General features: G+C 40.1%; 2 protein-coding genes across 17 annotated transcripts in view; one reads left to right on the top strand and one right to left on the bottom strand.

Annotated features, from left to right (window-relative positions):
- NCOR1 (nuclear receptor corepressor 1) overlaps positions 1–9139 on the top strand; it is a 186426-nt gene extending 177287 nt beyond the window's left edge. For 7 of the 14 annotated variants that reach the window (XM_021928188.2, XM_021928187.2, XM_021928184.2 and 4 more), the window contains 3 exons: positions 431–652; positions 5495–5674; positions 8053–8597. In XM_021928188.2, the coding sequence (XP_021783880.2) occupies positions 431–652; positions 5495–5674; positions 8053–8240 (590 nt within the window). In that variant the 3' untranslated portion in view covers positions 8241–8597. Of the gene's footprint in view, positions 1–430; positions 653–3410; positions 3508–5494; positions 5675–8052 lie in introns of those variants that run through there. The other 7 variants (XM_021928189.2, XM_021928193.2, XM_021928185.2 and 4 more) reach the window with 2 other exon arrangements.
- Positions 9140–12086: 2947 nt separating this feature from the next.
- TTC19 (tetratricopeptide repeat domain 19) overlaps positions 12087–20573 on the bottom strand; it is a 30888-nt gene continuing 22401 nt past the window's right edge. For all 3 annotated transcript variants that reach the window (XM_031656988.1, XM_031656986.1, XM_031656987.1), the window contains 3 exons: positions 15654–15808; positions 14157–14319; positions 12087–13482 (listed from right to left, as the gene is read on the bottom strand). In XM_031656988.1, the coding sequence (XP_031512848.1) occupies positions 13349–13482; positions 14157–14319; positions 15654–15808 (452 nt within the window). In that variant the 3' untranslated portion in view covers positions 12087–13348. The remainder of the gene's footprint in view (positions 13483–14156; positions 14320–15653; positions 15809–20573) is intronic.

The raw sequence follows: 20573 nt of genomic DNA, 5'->3' as shown, positions 1-20573 counted from the left end.
AGTGGCTCACGCCTGTAATCCCAGCACTTTGGGAGGCCAAGGCAGGCGGATCACCTGAGGTTGGGAGTTCGAGACCAGCCTGACCAATATGGTGAAACCCCGTTTCCTAAAAATACAAAAAAGTAGCCCAGTGTGGTTGTGGGTACCTGTAGTCCCAGCTACTTGGGAGACTGAGGTGGGAGAATCCCTTGAACCTGGGAGGCAGATGTTGCAGTGAGCCAAGATCATACCACTGCACTTCAGCCTGGGTGCAACAGAGACTCTGTCTCCAAAAACAAAAAAAAAGGGGGTCTCTGTGTGGTGGGTCCTGGTGGTGGTCTAGGTCACTTGCCAAGTGCTATGTGTATTCAGTGGGCTGATGGGGCAGTGCATGTTTGTTTCCTGATTGGCCTTTCAGAAATAAGTAGAAATGTTTTTGATTCTTTTTCAGGCTCAGTTAGCTCTAGAGGCCATTCTTTTGCTGATCCTGCCAGCAATCTCGGGCTGGAAGACATTATCAGGAAGGCTCTCATGGGAAGCTTTGATGACAAAGTTGAGGATCATGGAGTTGTCATGTCCCAGCCTATGGGAGTAGTGCCTGGTACTGCCAACACCTCAGTTGTGACTAGTGGTGAGACACGGAGAGAGGAAGGGGACCCATCACCTCATTCAGGTACAGCTTTCATTTTAGTGCTTTTCTGCTGCTTTTCCCCAAAAAAGCCAGTTTATTTCCCAAGCTCCGATGCATCACTAAGACATTTATGTCTTTATGTGCTCAGAGTTACCTCTTAGGGTTTCAGTTACTTAAAAAAGGTTTTTTAAAATCTACCCAGACATTATAGTAACATGAAATGGAAGAAAACTTTTACCCTAAGTGTCACCCTGGGATGTCCATTTTTTGTTTGTTTGCATCTAGTCCTCATCTATACATACTACATTGTAATTATAACACAAATATGTTTTTGAATACAAGTGATTTAACTGTAAACATTAGGTTTAATATAAAAGAATCATAAGCCGGCTAGGCACAGTCGCTCACGCCTGTAATCCCAGCACTTTGGGAGGCCAAGGCGGACGGATCATGAGGTCAAGAGATCGAGACCATCCTGGCCAACATGGTGAAACCCTATCTCTACAAAAAATACAAAAATTAGCTGGGCATGGTGTCAGGTACTCAGGAGGCTGAGGCAGGAGAATCGCTTGAACCCGAGAGGTGGAGGTTGCAGTAAGCCGAGATCACGCCACTGCACTGCAGCCTGGCAACAGAGTGAAACTCTGTCTCAAAATACATACATACACACACACATACACACACACACACACAGTAAAATTAAAATAAAATAAATCATAAGCCATAGAAAAGAGTAGGAAAAAAGGTGTAATCATAGCACTTTGGGGCTAAGTTGGGTGGATCACTTGAGCTTAGGAGTTTGAAACCAGCCTGGGCAACATGGTGAAAACCCCGTCTCTACAAAAATTACAAAAATTAGCTGGGTGTTGGTGGCTCACGCCTGTAGTCCCAGCTACTTGTGGGGGCCGAGGTAGGAAGATCACTTGAGCCCAGGAGGCAGAGGTTGCAGTGAGCTGCGATTGTGCCACTGCACTCCAGCCCAGGTGACAAAGTGAGACCCTGTCTCAAAAAAGAAAAAAAAAAGAGTAGGAAAAAAGGGAAGAAAAAGAAACAGTTCTTCAGAGCACATCATCCAGAATGCTAATGCTTCTATCTGGTAAGCATTGTTTCAGACATGTCTCTGGATAGCCAGATAAGAGTTGCTAGAATGAGATTTTATACATTCTATTAAAAACAAGCACACAAAAAAACCATAATAATCCTAAGCTTTAATCTTATAACCTTTTCCTTAATATTTTGAGAACTAATATCTCTTGTGCTTTTAAAAATTATCTGAAATTCAGCAGTATTTCTGTTTTAGCTTAGATTTATTTTCCTGTTATCATCAAGCAAAAGATGTATCTCACTATGGTTAAGAAAAATATTAAAGAGATTAGAGATCTTTTTAAAAAAAAAAAAAAACTATACATGTTAACTTTTAAGACCGTATCAGTGTACTTCCTCCTCTGAAAAATGAGCATCATCATCTTCTTTCTGTTCTTACCTTCCAAGTTTTATTGGCTTTAAGTGTGTATGTTTTAAGGTTATAAGACTGGTGACATAGGCAATTACAATTGTACTGGTTGTATAGGAATTTGGGGCAGTGTGAAATTGTTTTGCTGTGGCTGAGGAAAAAGTTTGATGGTGACCTGGGCTCTGATCTCTTCTGAGCTCTTTTTGATATTTTCTTTTAGAGCACAGTCAGAGGTGTCTCACTTCTGTGAACTTCTGCTGAGTTAATCAGCTACACAGTGTGGAAAATCCAAAAGGGCTATCAAAACTTGCTGAGCCTCTGCTCAAGTCCTGTAGTAGCATAAAGAACCTTTGTTCTGCAGTTTTTCCTTTACATATTTCTTTGTGTGGTGTATTAACTCCAATTGGGAAGGGGGGTTGGTCATTAGTGAAGTATGATTTTTGTCACCCTGCCTTCTTTCTTTAGCAGTGTCTGCACTCTGAGGCCAGTAAAGAAGCCTTGATGTTCCAGAAATTTCAGTTCCTTAATTACCACATTTTAATGGCAGGAGGATGACCCTTGTTTTTTGTTTTGATTGTTACAAGTGAAATTCTGGCTTTCTTCTAAATACAAGCATACCTTGTTTTATTGTGCTTTGATTTTTTTTTTTTTTTAACTGAAGGTTTGTGGCAACCCTGCGTCAAGCAAGTCTATCAGCACTATTTTTTTAATAGCATGTGCTCTCCTTTGTGTCTCTGTGTCATATTTTGGTAATTCTCACAATATTTCAGACCTGTTCATGATTATTATCTGTGTGATGGTGATCAGTGGTCTTTGATATTACTATCGTAACTTTTGGGGCACCATGAGCAGCGCCCATATAAGATGGCAAACCACCCATAAAGGTGGTGTGTGTCCTGACTCCTCCACTGACTGGTTGTTCCCTGTCTCTCTCCTTTTCTGGCTTCCTTATTCCCTGACACACAACAATATTCAAATTTGGCCAGTTAATAACCCTACAGTGGCTTCTAAGTGTTCAGGTGAAAAGAAGAATCACAAGTCTGTCACTTGAAATGAAAAGTTAGAAATGATTAAGCTTAGTGAGAAAGGCATGTTGAAAGCCAAGACAGGCTGAGAGCTACACCTCATGCGCCAAACAATTAGCCAAATTGTGAATGCAAAGGAAAAGTTTTTGAAGGAAATGGAAAGTGCTATTCCAGTGAACACACAAATGGTAATAAAGCAAAACAGTGTTTTGTGAAACACAGAAAGTTTTAGTGGTCTGGATAGAAAACCAAACCAGCCACAGCATTCCCTTAAGCCAAAACCTAATCCTAATCCAAGCCCTAACTCTTCAATTCTCTGAAGGCTCAGAGAGGTGAGGAAGCCACAGACGAGAAGGCTGAAGCTAGCAGAGGCCGGTTCAGAGGCTGAAGAAGCCGTCTCCATAACATAAAAGCGCAAGGTGAGGGAGGGAGAAAGTGCTAATGAAGATGTTGCAGCAAGTTACTCAGAAGACCTAGCTAAGATCATTGATAAAGGTGACTACATTAAACAACAGATCCTCCATGTAAACAAGACAGCCTTCTACTGGAAGAGTCCAAAACGTCAAAATACAGGCTGACTCTCTTGTTAGGGGCTAATGCAGGTGGTGACTTAAAGTTGAAGCCAGCGCTCCTTTACCGTTCTGAAAATCCTAGGGCACTTAAGAATTATGCTCGGTCTCCTCACCTGTGCTCTAGAAACGGAACAAAGCCTAGATGACAGCATGTGTTTGCAGAATGGCTTGCTGAATATTTTAAGCCCACTGTTCAGACCTACTGCTTAGAAAAAAAAAATGATTTTCTTTTTTTTTTTTTTTTTTGAGACGGAGTCTCGCGCTGTGTCACCCAGGCTGGAGTGCAGTGGCGCGATCTCGGCTCACTGCAAGCTCCGCCTCCCAGGTTCACGCCATTCTCCTGCCTCAGCCTCCGAGTAGCTGGGACTACAGGCGCCCGCCACCTCGCCTGGCTAGTTTTTTGTATTTTTAGTAAAGACGGGGTTTCACCATGTTAGCCAGGATGGTCTCGATATCCTGACCTCGTGATCCACCCGCCTCGGCCTCCCAAAGTGCTGGGATTACAGGCTTGAGCCACCGCGCCCGGCCAAAAAATGATTTTCAATACTGCTCATTAACAATCCACTTAGTCACCCAAGAGCTCTGATGGAAAGGTTCAAGGAGATGAATGTTGTTTTTACGCCTAACACAACATCCATTCTGCAGCCCATGGATCAAAGAGTAATTTCTACTTTCAAGTCTTATTATTTAAGAAATACATTTCATAAGGCAATAGCTGCCACAGTGATTCCTCTGATGGATCTGAGCAAAGCAAACTGAAAACCTTCTGAAAAGGATTCACCATTTTAGATGCTATTAAAGACATTTGTAATTCATGGGAGGAGTTAAGAGTATCAATATTAACAGGAATTTGGAAAAAGATGATTCCAACTCCCATGGATAACTTGGGAGGGTGTCAGTGGAGGGAGTCACTGCAGGTGTAGTAGAAATAGCAAGAGAGGCTGGGTATGATGGCTCATGCCTGTACTCCCAGCACTTTGGGGTGGCTGAGGCAGTAGAATCACTTGAACTCAGGAGTTTGAGACCAACCTGGGCAACATAGTGAGACCCCATCTCTGCAAAAATTTTAAACAGTAGCCGGGTGTGCTGGTATGCACCTGCAGTCCCAGCTACTTCTGTCTGAGGTGGGAGGATTGCTTGAGCCCAAGAAGTTGAGGTTTTAGTGAGCTGGTAAGCCGTGATTGCACCACTGCAGTGCAGCATGGGCAGCAGAGGTGAGACCCTGCCTTAAAAAAGAAAAAAGAAAAAAAAGAAATAACAAAAGAACTAGAACTAGTAGTGGAGCCTGAAGATGTAACTGAATTGCTGCAATCTCATCATCAAACTTGAAATGGATGAGTTGCTTCTTAGGGATAAGCAAAGAAAGTGGTTTCTTGAGATTGAATCTTCCTCTGAAGATGCTGTGAACATTGTTGAAATGACAACAAAGGATTTAGAATACTACATTACATAAACCAGTTAATAAAGCAGGGTTTGAGGGGGATCGACTCCAATTTTGAAAGTTCTACTGTGGCTAAAATGCAATCATTGCATGTTACAAATAAATATTTCATGAAAGGAAAATAAATTGCCACAGCCACCCCAGCCTTCGGCAGCCACCATGCAGGTTTAGTCAGCAGCCATCAACATGGAGGCAAGACCATCCACCAGCAAAATAATTGTGACTTACTGAACCCTCAGTATCTCTGAGGTATGCCTGCAGTGTTTTATTTCATTGAGTACCAGGATCTGGATTCTCTGTGTTCCCATTATGCTTTTTTCATTTAGCACTATATAATCATTAGCATTTTGAGAACTTAATATATTAATACTTTAACTTGAATTTCACTTTTAGGAGGAGTTTGCAAACCAAAGCTGATCAGCAAGTCAAACAGCAGGAAATCTAAATCTCCTATCCCTGGGCAAGGCTACTTAGGAACCGAACGGCCCTCTTCAGTCTCCTCTGTACATTCAGAAGGGGATTACCATAGGCAGACGCCAGGGTGGGCCTGGGAAGACAGGCCCTCTTCAACAGGTAAGAAGCCTGCTTTAACTTAGAAAATGAGACAAAGCAGTAATATCAATGTCTTGGTTATTAGTTCTTCAAAATTCAGCAACTCTTCTAATTTGGAAACCTATATTCCCATTTCTGTATCATTAGTAGGTTCCACTTCCCAGAACAGAAATATTTTTTTGAGGGGTCTTGCTCTGTCGCCCAGGCTGGAATGCAATGGTATGATCATGGCTCACTGCAGCCTCGACCTCTGAGGCTCAGGTGATCCTCTAGCTGGGACTAGAGGTGTGCACAACCATACCTGGCTAATTTTTCCTTTTTTTAACATTTTTTGTAGGGACAAGGTCTCACTGTGTTGCCCAGGTTGGTCTCGAACTCCTGAACTCATTCCTCCTGCTTTGGCCTCCCAAAGCATATTACAGGCATCAACCAATGCACACGCCCAGAATATGCACATATAACCTGAAACATTTTTAGAATGCAAAGCCTGATTACCATAAACAAAGGAAGAGCTATGAAAAAATAATCTCAACCATTCTCCTCACTTCTGTATTACACTGGTAATGAACATTTGCAAAGCAAATAAGGTGGTTTTAGTTACTTTGAGAACTGTACCTGAATGCACCCATGCCACTTCTAAGAGAACTTAACTTTCTCTAAGATACCAATATGAAGGGTAATACTAAGAAATCAAAATTAGAAATGAGAAGACTAGTTTAAAAAGCCATCATCTGGCCAGGCGCGGTGGCTCATGCCTGTCATCCCAGCATTTTGGAAGGCTGAGGCGGGCGGATCACTTGAGGGCAGGAGTTTGAGACCAGCCTGGCCAACATGGTGAAATGCCGTCTCTACTAAAAATACAAAAATAAGCCGGGTGCAGTGGCACGTGTCTGTAATCTCAGGTACTCAGGTGCCTGAGGTGGGAGAATCGCTTGAACCTGGGAGGTGGAGACTGCAGTGAGCTGAGCTTGCGCTGCTGCATTCCATCCTGGGCAACAAAATGAGACTCCATCTTAACAAAAACAAAAAAAGCCGTCATGTCTCTGTACATTCACTACATTTACACAAACTGATGAAAAACAATACTCCAGGACACTCATTATTTCCTATTTTGTGCCTATTTGTAAACTTAAAAAAAGTATATAATAACTATGATCATGATAGCTTTAAAAAGCAACAGACTTTTAAAATAAAACTGGGATATTATGAATTTTAGAGTCTCAGAGAATTATAAGCCATCTTTTCCTTAGGATTAAATACAAATATGTCACTGAAAAAAATCTGAAATGTGCCCTTCCCCTTAAGATAGATATAAATTATATCAGCCTTTTGCATTATAAAACTCATGCCACATGACATGCAAAGTGGTTGTGTTTGAGTTTGAAAGCTTACAGCCTAGACCAGTGGTTGTGGCTTCTCAAATCTCTCTTAGGGAAGAATTAATTAGACCATACATGAGATTTATTATTTGATGAAATGGTTATGTTTTATGTTTTTGGTTTTTTTTTGAGACGGAGTTTCACTCTTGTTGCCCAGGCTGGAGTGCAATGGTGCTATCTTGGCTCACTGCAACCTCCACCTCCTGGGTTCAAGCGATTCTCCTGCCTCACCCTCCCAACTAGCTGGCATTACAGGCATGCGCCATCACGCCCGGCTAATTTTGTAAGACGGGGTTTCTCCATGTTGGTCAGGCTAGTCTCGAACTCCCGACCTCAGGTGATCCACCCGCCTCGGCCTCCCAGAGTGCTAGGATTACAGGCGGGAGCCACTGCACCTGGCCTGTTTTTGCGTTTTCTTAAGCTGTAGGCGGCTTTCTGGGGACAATTAAACATCTAGAAACTGATGAAGGGTAGCAGTGTTCATTAATTACCTCATTTCTCAATCTTGTATACTTTAAAATCTGCCCAGTGAGATTCAGCAGATGACATGCATCCTGCTGCCCCTCAGTCTGCAGATGTTCCTGGGTACTTGTCTGTTGTTGTCTGAGAACTGTACTCTTGCATTTCTCTTGAAGAGTTAAGAAAGCTCTTGGTATAACCTGACTCTGTTTCAATTAGAGCTTAATACTCAATAGTTCAACTTGGATTTTCCATGGAAACACCTGATAGTTATAGACTTAACTAAAAATCTAGTCTGGGCTTTCTCTTCTGGGCTCAACAGCCCTCAATCATATGCTACTCATGTTACTCTTCTTTTTTGGATCCACACTGACTGCTACATATTATTGGCTAGGATTTAAGTGGTGAGACTTTGGCCCTTCCATGTTGTATTCATTTTGCTTTCATGGTGTCACATGACCATTTTAGAACAATCCTATTCTACTCCATCCTACAAAAGTTGGATTGGATGAAGTAGCAGTTATGCTCATGACAATGAAAACCTAATTTTTCTTTTGTCAGGCTCAACTCAGTTTCCTTATAACCCTCTGACTATGCGGATGCTCAGCAGTACTCCACCAACACCGATTGCATGTGCTCCCTCTGCTGTGAACCAAGCAGCTCCTCACCAACAGAACAGGATCTGGGAGCGAGAGCCTGCCCCACTGCTCTCAGCACAGTACGAGACCCTGTCGGATAGTGATGACTGAACTGCACAAAGTGAGGGGAACAGGGTGCAGGAGAGGGATCTCTAGTTTTTGGTGGTTTAATTTTTAGTAGCAGGTCAAAAACCTGCCCTCCTATGACTTATTCCCTGAGACTTTTCAGGAGAGCCAGCCCACAGATGATGAAGAAATGATGGAAATTCATTTGGAGAGTCAAATGGGAAAAAACCATACAAAAAACTGCCTTTGATACAGGCAATTCAGTGGACTATAATAATAGTGGAGGGTTGAGATGTAGAGTTTTTAAAAAGTGGACAGTTCCTGTTCTTACATCTGTTTGTAAAGAAAACCATAATGTCTTTAAATCACTCTTCTGTAAATAGATGACCTTTTTGCAGTGTATATCCCCTTGCTGTAGTATCTGGTGTACTTATGTTCAAATCAGCGCATCAACTTTGGGGGTGATTTTTAAAAATCTTTTTGTCTATCTTTTTAACCCTAGCCTTCTAAACCACCTCATACAGCCCAGTTACATAATGTTGGCTGTCACGGGCATTGTACTTTTATCTGATTTTGTTTCCTCTAAATTCAGCTTTCCAGTGATGTTTAAAATCTTGTGAAAATGTTTAGATTTTTAACACAGACCCTGTCATAAAATCTGTACGTTAGGGTCAAAAGGTAGAAGTAACAAATTCTGCCATATTGTAAATTTCCAGTGCAGGCTTTAATTTTTTTTTTTCTTTTTCATTAGTAGCACTGAAAAAATATTACTGCATGGGTATGTTCTAGTTCAGTTTATAAAGTTTTAAAGGCTTATTTGAGGCATACCTCACTGTTATGCACACTGGTAATTTAACCATGCCCCTAAGTATTCCTTTTCTCCTGCATTTGATGCAGCCCAACAAAGCTTTTGTTTTGAAATAAATTTGACTACCCTGTCCATAGCTACAGTAGATTATTTGTGGTTTAAGGCTCCTGGTGTCTCAGGTTCCAAAGGAAAAGCTTACATATTTTTCCCTTAGTTTGATATATATGATTGGTTGGGTTAAAAGATAATGATCTGTGTAGTATTTAGACGTGCTTTGTGCTGTATCCTGAAAAACTCATGGTGAACACAGTCCTTTTCCCTATCACTATGGACCAGCACTTACTCTCACTTTGCTTCCTTGGGATAAGAGTTTACTGTTAAATGTTTTCATTTCACAGATTCTCAAGGTGCAAATAATTTAAAAGACTGAATTCTAAACTAATTATGGTACTAGAGGGCCAGTTGTATCTTTCATTAATAATTGCTTGCTGAATTTTAAAGCTTTTTTCATACAATTTATCATAGCATTTAATTATCTTTCCATAACATATAGATACTAAGTTTTGGGAGAATGCCACTGGTAACTGGAAAGGGGAGAAATAGATCTCTCAAGATGATAAAAATTAGTACTTTACAGACTTTCAAGTAGACCTAAACTTTTAAACAAAAGTACTCAAGGTTTTTAAGGAAGCAGCTCTGTGATTAGCTACTGACCAAGACCCTCCTATCACTAGTGTCTAATCCCTATGTTACAGATGAAGACACAGGTTTAGTACTTTGCCCATACAGTTAAATGAGTGACAGAGATAGGCCATAAGCCCACATTTGTCTCCAGTCAAAGCTTTCACACTCCTGTCCCTGTTCCACTTCTGTATACCTGAGGTCCCCAACACAAACTTTAGATCAGGCTTAGTGGTCAGCGTTCCTAGTACTTGGAAAGTTGGTATATTTACAATAGATATATGTAAATACATAAAAATTTCAAAATGAATGAAAAACAGTGACTAAATGTTCCACTTCACAGTTTTCTGCTGAATTTTTCTTTCCAGGTACTGGTAATATTTTAGAATTTGTTAATAATTTATATTGCCAACCTACCATAAAAGAGATTATGATGGTATTTTTCTATGACCCTGAGGGTCTTAAGCTATTCTGAGTCAGAATACAGTTGACCCTTGAACAACACGGGTTTGAACTGTGTGGGTCCACTTATATACGGATTTTCTTCCACCTCTGCCACCCAAGATAGCAAGACCAACCCCTCCTCATCCTCAGCCTACTCAACATGAAGATGACGAGGATGAAGACCCTCATGATGATCCACTTCCACTTAATGAATAGTAAATATATTTTCTCTTCCTTATAATCTTAATAACATTTTCTCTTCTCTAGCTTACTTTATTGTAAGAATACAGTATATAATACATATACAAAATATGTGTCATTCGACTATGTTATCCGTAAGACTTCTGGTCAACAGTAGGCTATGAGTAGTTAAGTTTTGGAGGAGTCAAAGTTAGATGTGGATTTTTTACTACTTACGAGGTCTATGCCCCTAACTCCTGCATTATTTGAAGGTCAACTGTATAGTTTCTGAGAACATGTCAGATCAGAGCCTAACTTGTTACTCTTGCAGTTCCACTTGAGGACCCGAAGGTGAGCTGCTGTGAACCACTCACTCCATCCTCATCATAATGAATGTGCGTATTACTTTATTTACCATCACCTGGAGAAGAAATCTCAGAATGAGAGTTAAAATCTAGTAACAGTTCTTGGTTCAAAATAAATGAAAGGACAGAATTCTCACATGGCTTACCTATGGAGGTTCACCTTATCATGATTTAAGTGGTAAGCACAGCACAGAGCAGCACTGACAACTTACTGAGGTTCACCGCAAACCAAGGCGTGATACTCTTTGTAGACTTAGATTTCACTGTTCTGACACTATATCCTTACACATGATTTTTTAGCACCCAGAACTAAATTAAGGTCTTCCTAATACTCTTCATAGAAGTATTCTGACAGCCAATTTTCCAGTGCATGTTTATGATTGGAAATTGCATAATGCTTTAATTTTGGTACACTGAGTGATTCTATTTTAAAAATATCTATGCCCTGAAAACTCCAGTGACCACTGGACAGTTCAAAAAATTTAATTACATGATTTTAACCAATTCACTTTTGAATTTAGAACAATCAGTAAGGCCGGGTGCGGTGGCTCAAGCCTGTAATCCCAGCACTTTGGGAGGCCGAGACGGGCGGATCACGAGGTCAGGAGATCGAGACCATCCTGGCTAACATGGTGAAACCCCATCTCTACTAAAAAATACAAAAAACTAGCCGGGCGAGGTGGCGGGCGCCTGTAGTCCCAGCTACTCGGGAGGCTGAGGCAGGAGAATGGCGTAAACCCGGGAGGCGGAGCTTGCAGTGAGCTGAGATCCGGCCACTGCGCTCCAGCCTGGGCGACAGAGCGAGACTCCGTCTCCAAAAAAAAAAAAAAAAAAAGAACAATCAGTAAAGGAGATCAGTCCTCCTTTTGCTTCAGTACCTTATTTTACAACAGTGCAAATGAACTGTAATGAGAACACCCACATGAGGAGACTGTCCTGAAAACTCCTAGTGTTTCCAACAACCAGACCACTGAGTCACTGTGGATGATTTAAAATTAATAAATAAATAAAACTTGGAATGAAAAACCTTTCAGTAACCCCTGCAGTTGTGAAAAGGTAAAAACATTCTCAATGCAAAAAGGTGAGTGGTTGACATTAATTTTTTTAAGAAATCACCATATGTTAATACTGGTTTCTACTGAAACTCAGTCTGATTTATATTGTATCTTATCTCTCTGAGCTAGACTTGATAAATGGCATTAGCTGGATGGTAAATATTGAGATTAGAGAGAAAATAGGAAGAAATTTACATCTGCAACATACAAAACTCTAGTTTTAGTCTAATCCCTGAGGATTTGGACCTCAAGGTTTCCGGGTTTTTATTCTTCAGGAAGTGTTTTTTTTTTGTTTTTTTTTGTTTTTTTTTGTTTTTTTTTTTTGTGAGAAATGCAAAGATTACTGGGATACATACAATCTTGTTGTATAGTCTCATTTATTATGAAAAGATTCTTCCAGTATGTACATACGAACCAAAAATATCAGTTTATCAGTCCCACTCACATCCCACCCCCACAGGCATACCAACAGGGTCCTTCATGGTACCTAGAAAAACTGTCTTTTTCCTTAGGTAAATGGCTAAAAATGTACCATACAACTGCTGCGGTAAACGCATCCACCTATGTATCTTTACATACTTTGAGGCAGTGTGGCAAAGCTCTTCCAGCACAGCAGTCTATTCATTCAAAGTCATCTAACCAAATACCTTCTCCCACAGCTAAGAAAGAATCCCAGTGTTTCCCTAGTTTAGAGATGAAAATACTGAAATTGCAAAAGCAAAAAGGCTAGGACTAAGATCCAGGTCAGTAGTTCAACTATAGCAGCAATACACATCAGAATTACGAAGAGTTTTAAAATATACCTGTAGGGGCCTATTCTGACTCAGAACAGCCTGGGCTGTGTGTCCTTAAAGAGTACTTGAGATGATTCAGTTGTGTGACTAAGGCTGCAAAGGAAGTAGAGCGTTCAGATAACGTAGACAAAAAGTTACATCATTCTTCCTAGCCCACCCCCACTTTTAGTTTTATATAACCAGATACATATGGTTCACTTTTATTTAAATTCAAATGGGTGCTATACTGTCATGTGCCTAATCCCCACTTTAAAACTTCATACTGGATGCTGGTAGCAAACTAAGATATTTTCCTTTTTTATGCATTAAATTCCATACTGTGCTTCATGAAACAGATTATAAGAAGAACAATTCACCATAATCCCCCTTTGCCATGAAGAAGGTAATTCTGGTTAGTTTGCCAGGTATTGATAAAGTACGAGAAGAGAGGGCAGCAAATCAGGAGACCAAAAACTTATAGTAGAAGTGCCAGGCTGAATCACCACACCCACAGCCCACAGGAACGCCAGCCCATAATAATCTATAGTTCTACTCAGACCAGCAGGGACAGCACCAAGTCACGTGTTACAACTGAAAGCATCACTTGACAGCAGTCCTGAAAGATCATAATCAGTTGGGAATGAAAGTCATTTTTCCTTTAAAATACAAAAATGGCAGTGTATACAACTCCCCCTTCACTAAGGCTAAATTGAGGAAACCTGAATATCAAAAACGACAGATTTAAGCCATTGATTTGGGTGCCACAGAGACAGGAATGACAGCTATTCTTCCGCATTGCTAGACATTATTCTCCCTACACAAAAATGGATTTAGAGCTTGACAGAATTTAAGTCAAAGGTCTACTTTTCTTTGACAGCTCAGCCAACTCTTCCCTGATGTGTTGTACAGAAATTTCATCTTTTTTCAGCTTTGCTTGCTTCAGTGCTTCCTGGTAGATCTCTTCTGCTTGTGTATATCGTTCTAAAATAACCCAGAGAGAAGGGACAGTAAGAAGAAAGTGTATGTTTCCCAGGTGATTCTGAAGAGACAGCACTAATGTGGATATAGGGCTAATTTACTGTGTGCTTATGAAGTGACAGGCTGGGGCTGCCTCATTTCATCCCCATCTGACAGGCTGGAACTCCACTGAATGCTGGGGGATTCTTTACAGTCCTTTCCAGTATATCTTGAGGCCTTTGATGAGCCAAAGATTTCATGAATGGTGGTATGTGTAATACACCTGTCATCCCAGGTTTCTGAAAATGATAGGTATAGTGTGCTGACACTAAGAAATGTCTGTCAAACTGATACTTCCTGTCATACAAGCTTCACCAGCACTCTGTGAGAAACACATTGTAACTGAACACATTTAGAAATCCGTAAAGCACTACTGACGTGTAAGGTACTATCATTGCAAGGTTTTCTCCAGCTTGATGGGGTTTGACAGGCTACTGCAGGTCTGCAGAAGTTATGTGAATTGAGCACAACAGTACTTCAACCTAATTAATACCTTCTTTCTCTGCCATTCAACCAGCCTTTTAATTTACATGTTTCTTTGTTGGCCCTTGCCCTCCCTACATACCATTTCACAAATTTATCAATCCAGTGACATCCCTCCCTTAAAGGAAGTCAGTTAAGTTTCCATTGCTACCTACCTCTGTGCATCAAAACTGCAGCTAGATTACTGAGTACCATGTGTAGCTCAGGATGATTTATCTGTCTTGCCAGATCTGATGCCCTTTGCATATAAATATAGGCCTCATCAAAGCGGCCCTGTGCATCCAGGGTAGTAGCCAGGTCACTCATCAGCACAATGGTCTATATGGAAAAGAAAAAAGTAGTTTCTTTAAAAACATGCCTGCACAGAACTTTAATGTGGAGTGCATCCAACTCTGAATACATAAGATTTCATCTTTCCTAGCATTCCACAAAAGATGAGGGATACCAGCCTTTAACAAATTTGTGGGCATTTGGTAATCACATTGTACAGTGGAGAATGTTAGTTCGACCTTCTGGGAAATACAAATCTGGAAATTAGCAAACAGTACATATTAATCCAACTAATTACCCAATTAGAAACACCAAATGAAAAACAACAGCAAGATGCTATACATATGATCTCATTTAAGGCTGAGCAACTTTGAGAAGCCAGCCTCGTATGGTTTGATTGCCTCTAGAACCCCCCTGTATTATGTTGTTCCTGCTGATAACCCTGAGGCTCATCAAAAACAAGAAACATACCATCTATTTTAGGAAGATGCCCAGTAAGTTTTTTTTAATTTGGCTACTGTAACAGGTACACTTCCATACCTACTTCCCCACTGATGCCATGCTTTAAGCCCCCTGACCCTAGTACTTGGAGATCTGAATTCTGTGCTTGCTTGTTTATTATTCCTCACTCTATTAAGGGACCTTCATAATAAGTCATAAATCCCTTTCATGGAGATAATTCATAGCTCAACCCCCCTTTTCTTCCAAAACATATTACTCACCCTGCCCATGTACCCCAGCCTTGGGACACATTCAGTTAAAATAGTTATGTCTTATATTGGGGGTAGCGAGCATTCACAGACAAAGCAATGCACTCCTTACATCTAAGAACTTATTTGGATGGAGGGGAGACCCAAAGAGATGATTTCAATTCAATGTGTTTAGTGTTCTAACACAGAGCTTTACACGTTACACTTAAATTCTATAATATGCCAATGGTTTAAAAGTTTTTTTAATGTGGTCCCTTGTTCCTTCCCTCACCTCCTGCCATTTTAACCGTGGGGTAAGGGAGGCAAGGATATCTGTGTATTAAACTGTTCCCCATAAGCTTCTAATGGGGGTATCTACAGACCCCACTCAAATACTGTGCTGTGTCCATTGAAGCCTGACCAGTCCTGCCTTGTAGAAAGGTTGCTCTGTTGTGCAAACCGTGGATCACGCGAAAAGTTCTGGGCAGACCTAGTAACTGATAACTAGTCCCAAATCCTTTCTGAAACAAGTAGTTGGGGTGAGGGTGCTGGTGGTAAGAAAATAAGTAGACTGGGGAGAAAGGAGGATCTAAGACCATCTGCTGATCCTGTTACCAATGAGTGTGACATTTCACACCCTTCAATTTTGAAACCTTTGTTTTATATTCCCTCTTCTGTGTTTTTCTCCCTTACCTGTGGGTGTCTTTCTCCTTGTATTTCTTCAGAAATCTGCAGAGCTTTTTCATACATCCTTTGTGCCTGTGATGGCTGCTTGGAGAACAGAAGGTAGCGAGCACAGGCGTCTAAGCACATGCCCAAGAGGAGGTGGGTATTGGCTTTCTCTTCCACTAAGAAGAAAAGAGGAATCAGCAATCTACCCAAATTGTTGTTACCCAAATTGACCCACAAATATGTCAGCAGAATGGGACCCACATGTCACTTAGGGGACAAAGTAGGTGGATTAACATCCAGTTAAACGACCTATTCCAAACTAGCTGGAATCATGGAACTTCACCCCACATTTTAAGTAGATTAAGAGTCCACATATTAATTAAAATGTGGAATGTTATTTTTAGTTTGAAACAAATAATATTCAGCAGAAACAAATGAAGATAAACTCAAAGAAGAATGAGTTAACAACAAAAAGTCAAGGCCAATGAAAAATCTGTAAGGTGTAAGAAAAACAATGCAGGAAGAAGACAGAGAACACTCAGAATCCTGAAGTGCGAAGTCACAAGCCGAATTTAAAGAATTCAAGGTAAAAGCCAGGCGTAGTGGCTCACACCTGTAATCCCAGCACTCTGGGAGGCCAAGGTGGGTGGATCACAAGGTCAGGAGATGGAGACCATCCTGGCTAACATGGTAAAACCCCATCTCTACTAAAAATACAAAAAAAAATTTAGCTGGGTGTGGTGGCAGGTGCCTGCAGTCCCAGCTACTCAGGAGGCTGAGGCAGGAAAATGGCGTGAACCCAGGAGGCAGAGCTTGCAGTGAGTCGAGATCACACCGCTGCACTCCAGCGTGGGTGACAAGAGCGAGACTCTGTCTCAAAAAAAAAAAAAAATTCAAGGTAAAATTGAAACAAGCTAAGAAGAAGAATAAAGCTTACAATGACATAGCACCTCTCAACACATTCAAGAATTGACTATACGATGTCTGAAAAAGAACAAGTTTAAAATACCTAATGCCACATAAGAAGAATTGGAGACATAGATCATAACAGTAACCTATATCAACCTGGGTAAGACTTCTAAAACATGATACAAATAACGCAGAAATGTTCATAAGCAAGATTATATGGAAATTCTGCAAACAACTCAGCAGGAGGTAAATGTTCACATAATAAAAGACTAGAAAAAGAGGTTACCTTAGATAATCTTAGGTAACAAATTAGTAGACACCCAACTGAGTATATTCAGTTGGGTTTATTTGCCAGCAAAGCTGTCGTTCATACCAAACCCTTTCCCTTCCATGTCTTCAGTTTTCAGAAATCTACAATTAGCATACAGAGTTTAACGAAGACTATGTTACTAAAATGAGACTTTTCTAATACCTTCCCATTTAGAAAAAAAGTGCAGCTTCCTTCTATCGCTTACCTAATTTTACATAAATATGCTCTTTAAGGCTGGAGCAAATCTGATTTTCAATGTGAAAATAAACTATTAAAAGTGTTCTTGGAGTTATTTCTAAACAGAACACCAGAATCGTCTGAATCATCTATTTCGGAAAAATCGGATTCATCAAATGAATCTTCAACCAACCACTGTTCAAGAATGATGTTAACATCATGCATAGGCATGCTATGTTTTCTAGGATTTGACATTTTCAGCGATCAAGAATTACTGTATTTTGTAAATGGAAATACCACTACTAAAAACAGAATGCTATAAATAGAATGATATCTTGTTCCCAAAGTTGATATACTAGAGCAATGTGAAAATGATAAAAGCAAGATATTTTGTGGCAACAATTTAAAAAGATGTTCAGTGGTATAACTAAAGTACAAGAATAAAGTGACAAGCAATTCTAGCGGAAAATTGTTACCCTTGTTATCACTGAGTAGTGGAGTGGAAGCAAAAGCAGTAAAGCTTTTTAGAGAAAACAATGAGGTACAATTTAGCTATAATATTTTAAAAGTACATGCACATTCTGACTACAATAAAAATGGAAACACTTTTTTGAAAAGCAACCTTTTCTAAAAATAAATGTACTATTACTGAACTTTTAGAAAACATAAAACCTTTAGCAACTGCCAAGAGAAAATTTCAGAGTTCCCCCAGAGTTCCTTTGCTAGTAATTTACTTAAACACAGTTCTTCGAAACATTAAAATAAAAATTGCTAAAAGTTAGACAAGAAAAAAATCAAGTACTTTAATAACAACTGAGAAATATATTGTAATCATTTATATAGAGCCCCCAAAGGATCATTTGAAACTGAGGCATATTTACTTCTTCAAACATAAATGATTCTCTTTCATAAATAACTTCTGATCACAGAAAAAGATACGCTACTATACTCAGTCCATGAGGTAAATAGGATTCACTATAGAATTTTTTACTCAAAATATTACCAAATGGAATAATAATCAGATGTATTAAGGAGATGACCAAACAGCATTTATTCCAGGAATAAAAGAATGGCTCAGTATATCAAACTAGGTTTATATAAATATAGACTAAAGGGAATTTGATAAAGTACTGGGGCAATTATATGCATTTATAACAATAGCAAAAGAGCATCTCTAATTTAGGGAAACTTGAGCATAGGCCTCTTAACTCTCCCCTACCCCCTCACCATCAACAGCAATATAGGAAAGTCTACAAGGGTCTTTGAAACTAGAGATATTTATGGACCAAATTCCAAGAATATCCTGAAATTTCTGCTAAACTAAATCACTTGTTAATCAACTGATTAGCACTACCTAATTAGTGTTAATGGTTTTAGTAGAGGGAATAAAGGAGAATCTAACAACGCTATTGATGAAACTCATCTGCTTCAAACACCTAGAAATCTTAGATAAACTGTAACACACATCCTTTCCGTGCAGAGCTGAGCTCCCAAGAGAAGGAAATCCCAAGTGCCAGAAATTAGGAGTAAGCTAAAACCCAAAGTGGAGAGTCTGTGAGTTGACACAGCAAAAGCCTGGTTTTTGTTGTAGCTTGAGCGTTTCTGTAATCCAGGAATTCAAGCTGTTTATGTGTACTAAACAGAACTAGATCCGAAGCCAATGCATAAAACCAGGATTACCATTAGGACCACAACCCCAGGAAAAGAATGTATGTGAAAAGAATTGCACCACTCCAACCTACACTTCCCCTAACCCCCTGACCACAGGCACAGGGAAACAACAAGGAGCTCTGAATGGCCAAGTCTGGAATCTAGATGAGAAAAATGACTACCCTGTAAATTTGATGTCTAAATTTGTAACATCCACTTCGGCCAGGAGCTGAGTGCCCGGAAGACACAAAACTATTCTGGAATCTCACTGTATAGCTAAAACCTTGCTGAAGATGAATGTATAATCCAAATAAATGAGAATCAGCAGACAGTAAGAAAGCAGGCCTCATCCCCCCAAATTTTATAAAATCAGACAACTCCAGTAGTTCTTACTTCCAGTAAGTCAAGCATACGCCACCTGAGTCTTGTACCTGTAATTGCCCTTTGCCTGTAATTTTCTTCCCTCACAAATAGCCACTTGCCTATTCTCTCCCATTCACCAGGTTTCATACTAACAAGGCCTTCCCTACCCCCTCTATAAGACAGCATACTTCCCCAATGTATTCCTGCTATACATATTCCTTCATAAATATCTACATAGCACTCTGGACACACCAACTTACTGGATAGTGCTTACTATGCGTCTTTCCCCCACCAGAAATGTAGCTCCATGAGGCAGTGACTTTTTTGTTTTTTCTTTTTTGAGACGAAGTCTCACTCTGTCGCCCAGGCTGGAGTGCAGTGGCACAATCTCCGCTCACTGCGACCTCCGCCTCCCTGGTTCAGGTGATTCTTCTGCCTCAGCCTCCCGAGTAGCTGGGACTACAGGTGCACCACCACGCCCAGCTAATTTTTTTTTTTTTTTTGTATTTGTAGTAGAGACGGGATTTCACAATATTGGCCAGGATAGTCTTGAACTCTTGACCTCTTGATCCGCCTGTCTCAGCCACCCAAAGTGCTGGGATTACAGGCGTGAGCCACTGCACCCAGCCAACTTTGTTTTATTTATATCTGTATCTCAGAACCTAGCAGCATATCTAGCATGTAATGGGCATTCAGTATTTCTGACTGAATTGTTGAATGAATGAACAAATAGAATTACAAAAGGGCTAGGCATGGTGGCTCACACCCGCAAGCCTGTACTTTGGGAGGCCAAGGCAGGAGGACCACTTCAGCCCAGGAGGTCGAGACCAGCCTGGGCAACATAGCAAAACCTCATCTCTACCCTCCCCAACCCCCCCAAAAAAATATATACACTCCCCAAAAAATACATATATATAAGTCAGACATGGTGGCACGTGCCTGTAGTCCTTATTCTTCTGGAGGCTGAGGTGGGAGGATCACTTGGTATCAGGAGTTTAAAGTTGCAGTGAGCTGTGATCATGTCACTGCACTCACTCCAGCCTGGCCAAAGGAAGACCTTGTCTCTTGTGGGGGAAAAAAAATAAGGTACTGAATTAAATAGGGAAAAATTATAATGAAACTAAAAATTAGTTATAATTACAGATTTAAACATTAGCACCCCACGAATTTATGAAAACCCAATATAGAGATGTCATTACAAATCAAGATATAACAAGCACAAACTATGAAGATAAATATCAAGATTCTGTTAATATCCAAAGTTTTAATCTATGTCAAATGCCCTAATGTGAAAAGACAAGCTACAAAGAGATAAGTAACCTACAAAAATATAAAATGATCGAATAAATAAGGAACTCTTACAGATTGTTAAGAAAAAGACAACCCCTCAAAAAAATAGGCAAAGGATATGAATAATTTTCAGAGCACATAATCTAATAGCCAATAAATACAGTAATCAGAAACATAGTGAAGCCACAATGAAATTCCTTTTCAAACCCTGCAGATTATCAAAAATATCTGATGATAACAAA

This window comes from Papio anubis, chromosome 17 (assembly GCF_008728515.1).
Source record: "Papio anubis isolate 15944 chromosome 17, Panubis1.0, whole genome shotgun sequence".
NCBI classification, from domain to species: Eukaryota; Metazoa; Chordata; class Mammalia; order Primates; family Cercopithecidae; genus Papio; species Papio anubis.
The sequence above is the reverse complement of the archived record's forward strand: the minus strand, read 5'-3'. Positions and strand labels throughout refer to the sequence as shown.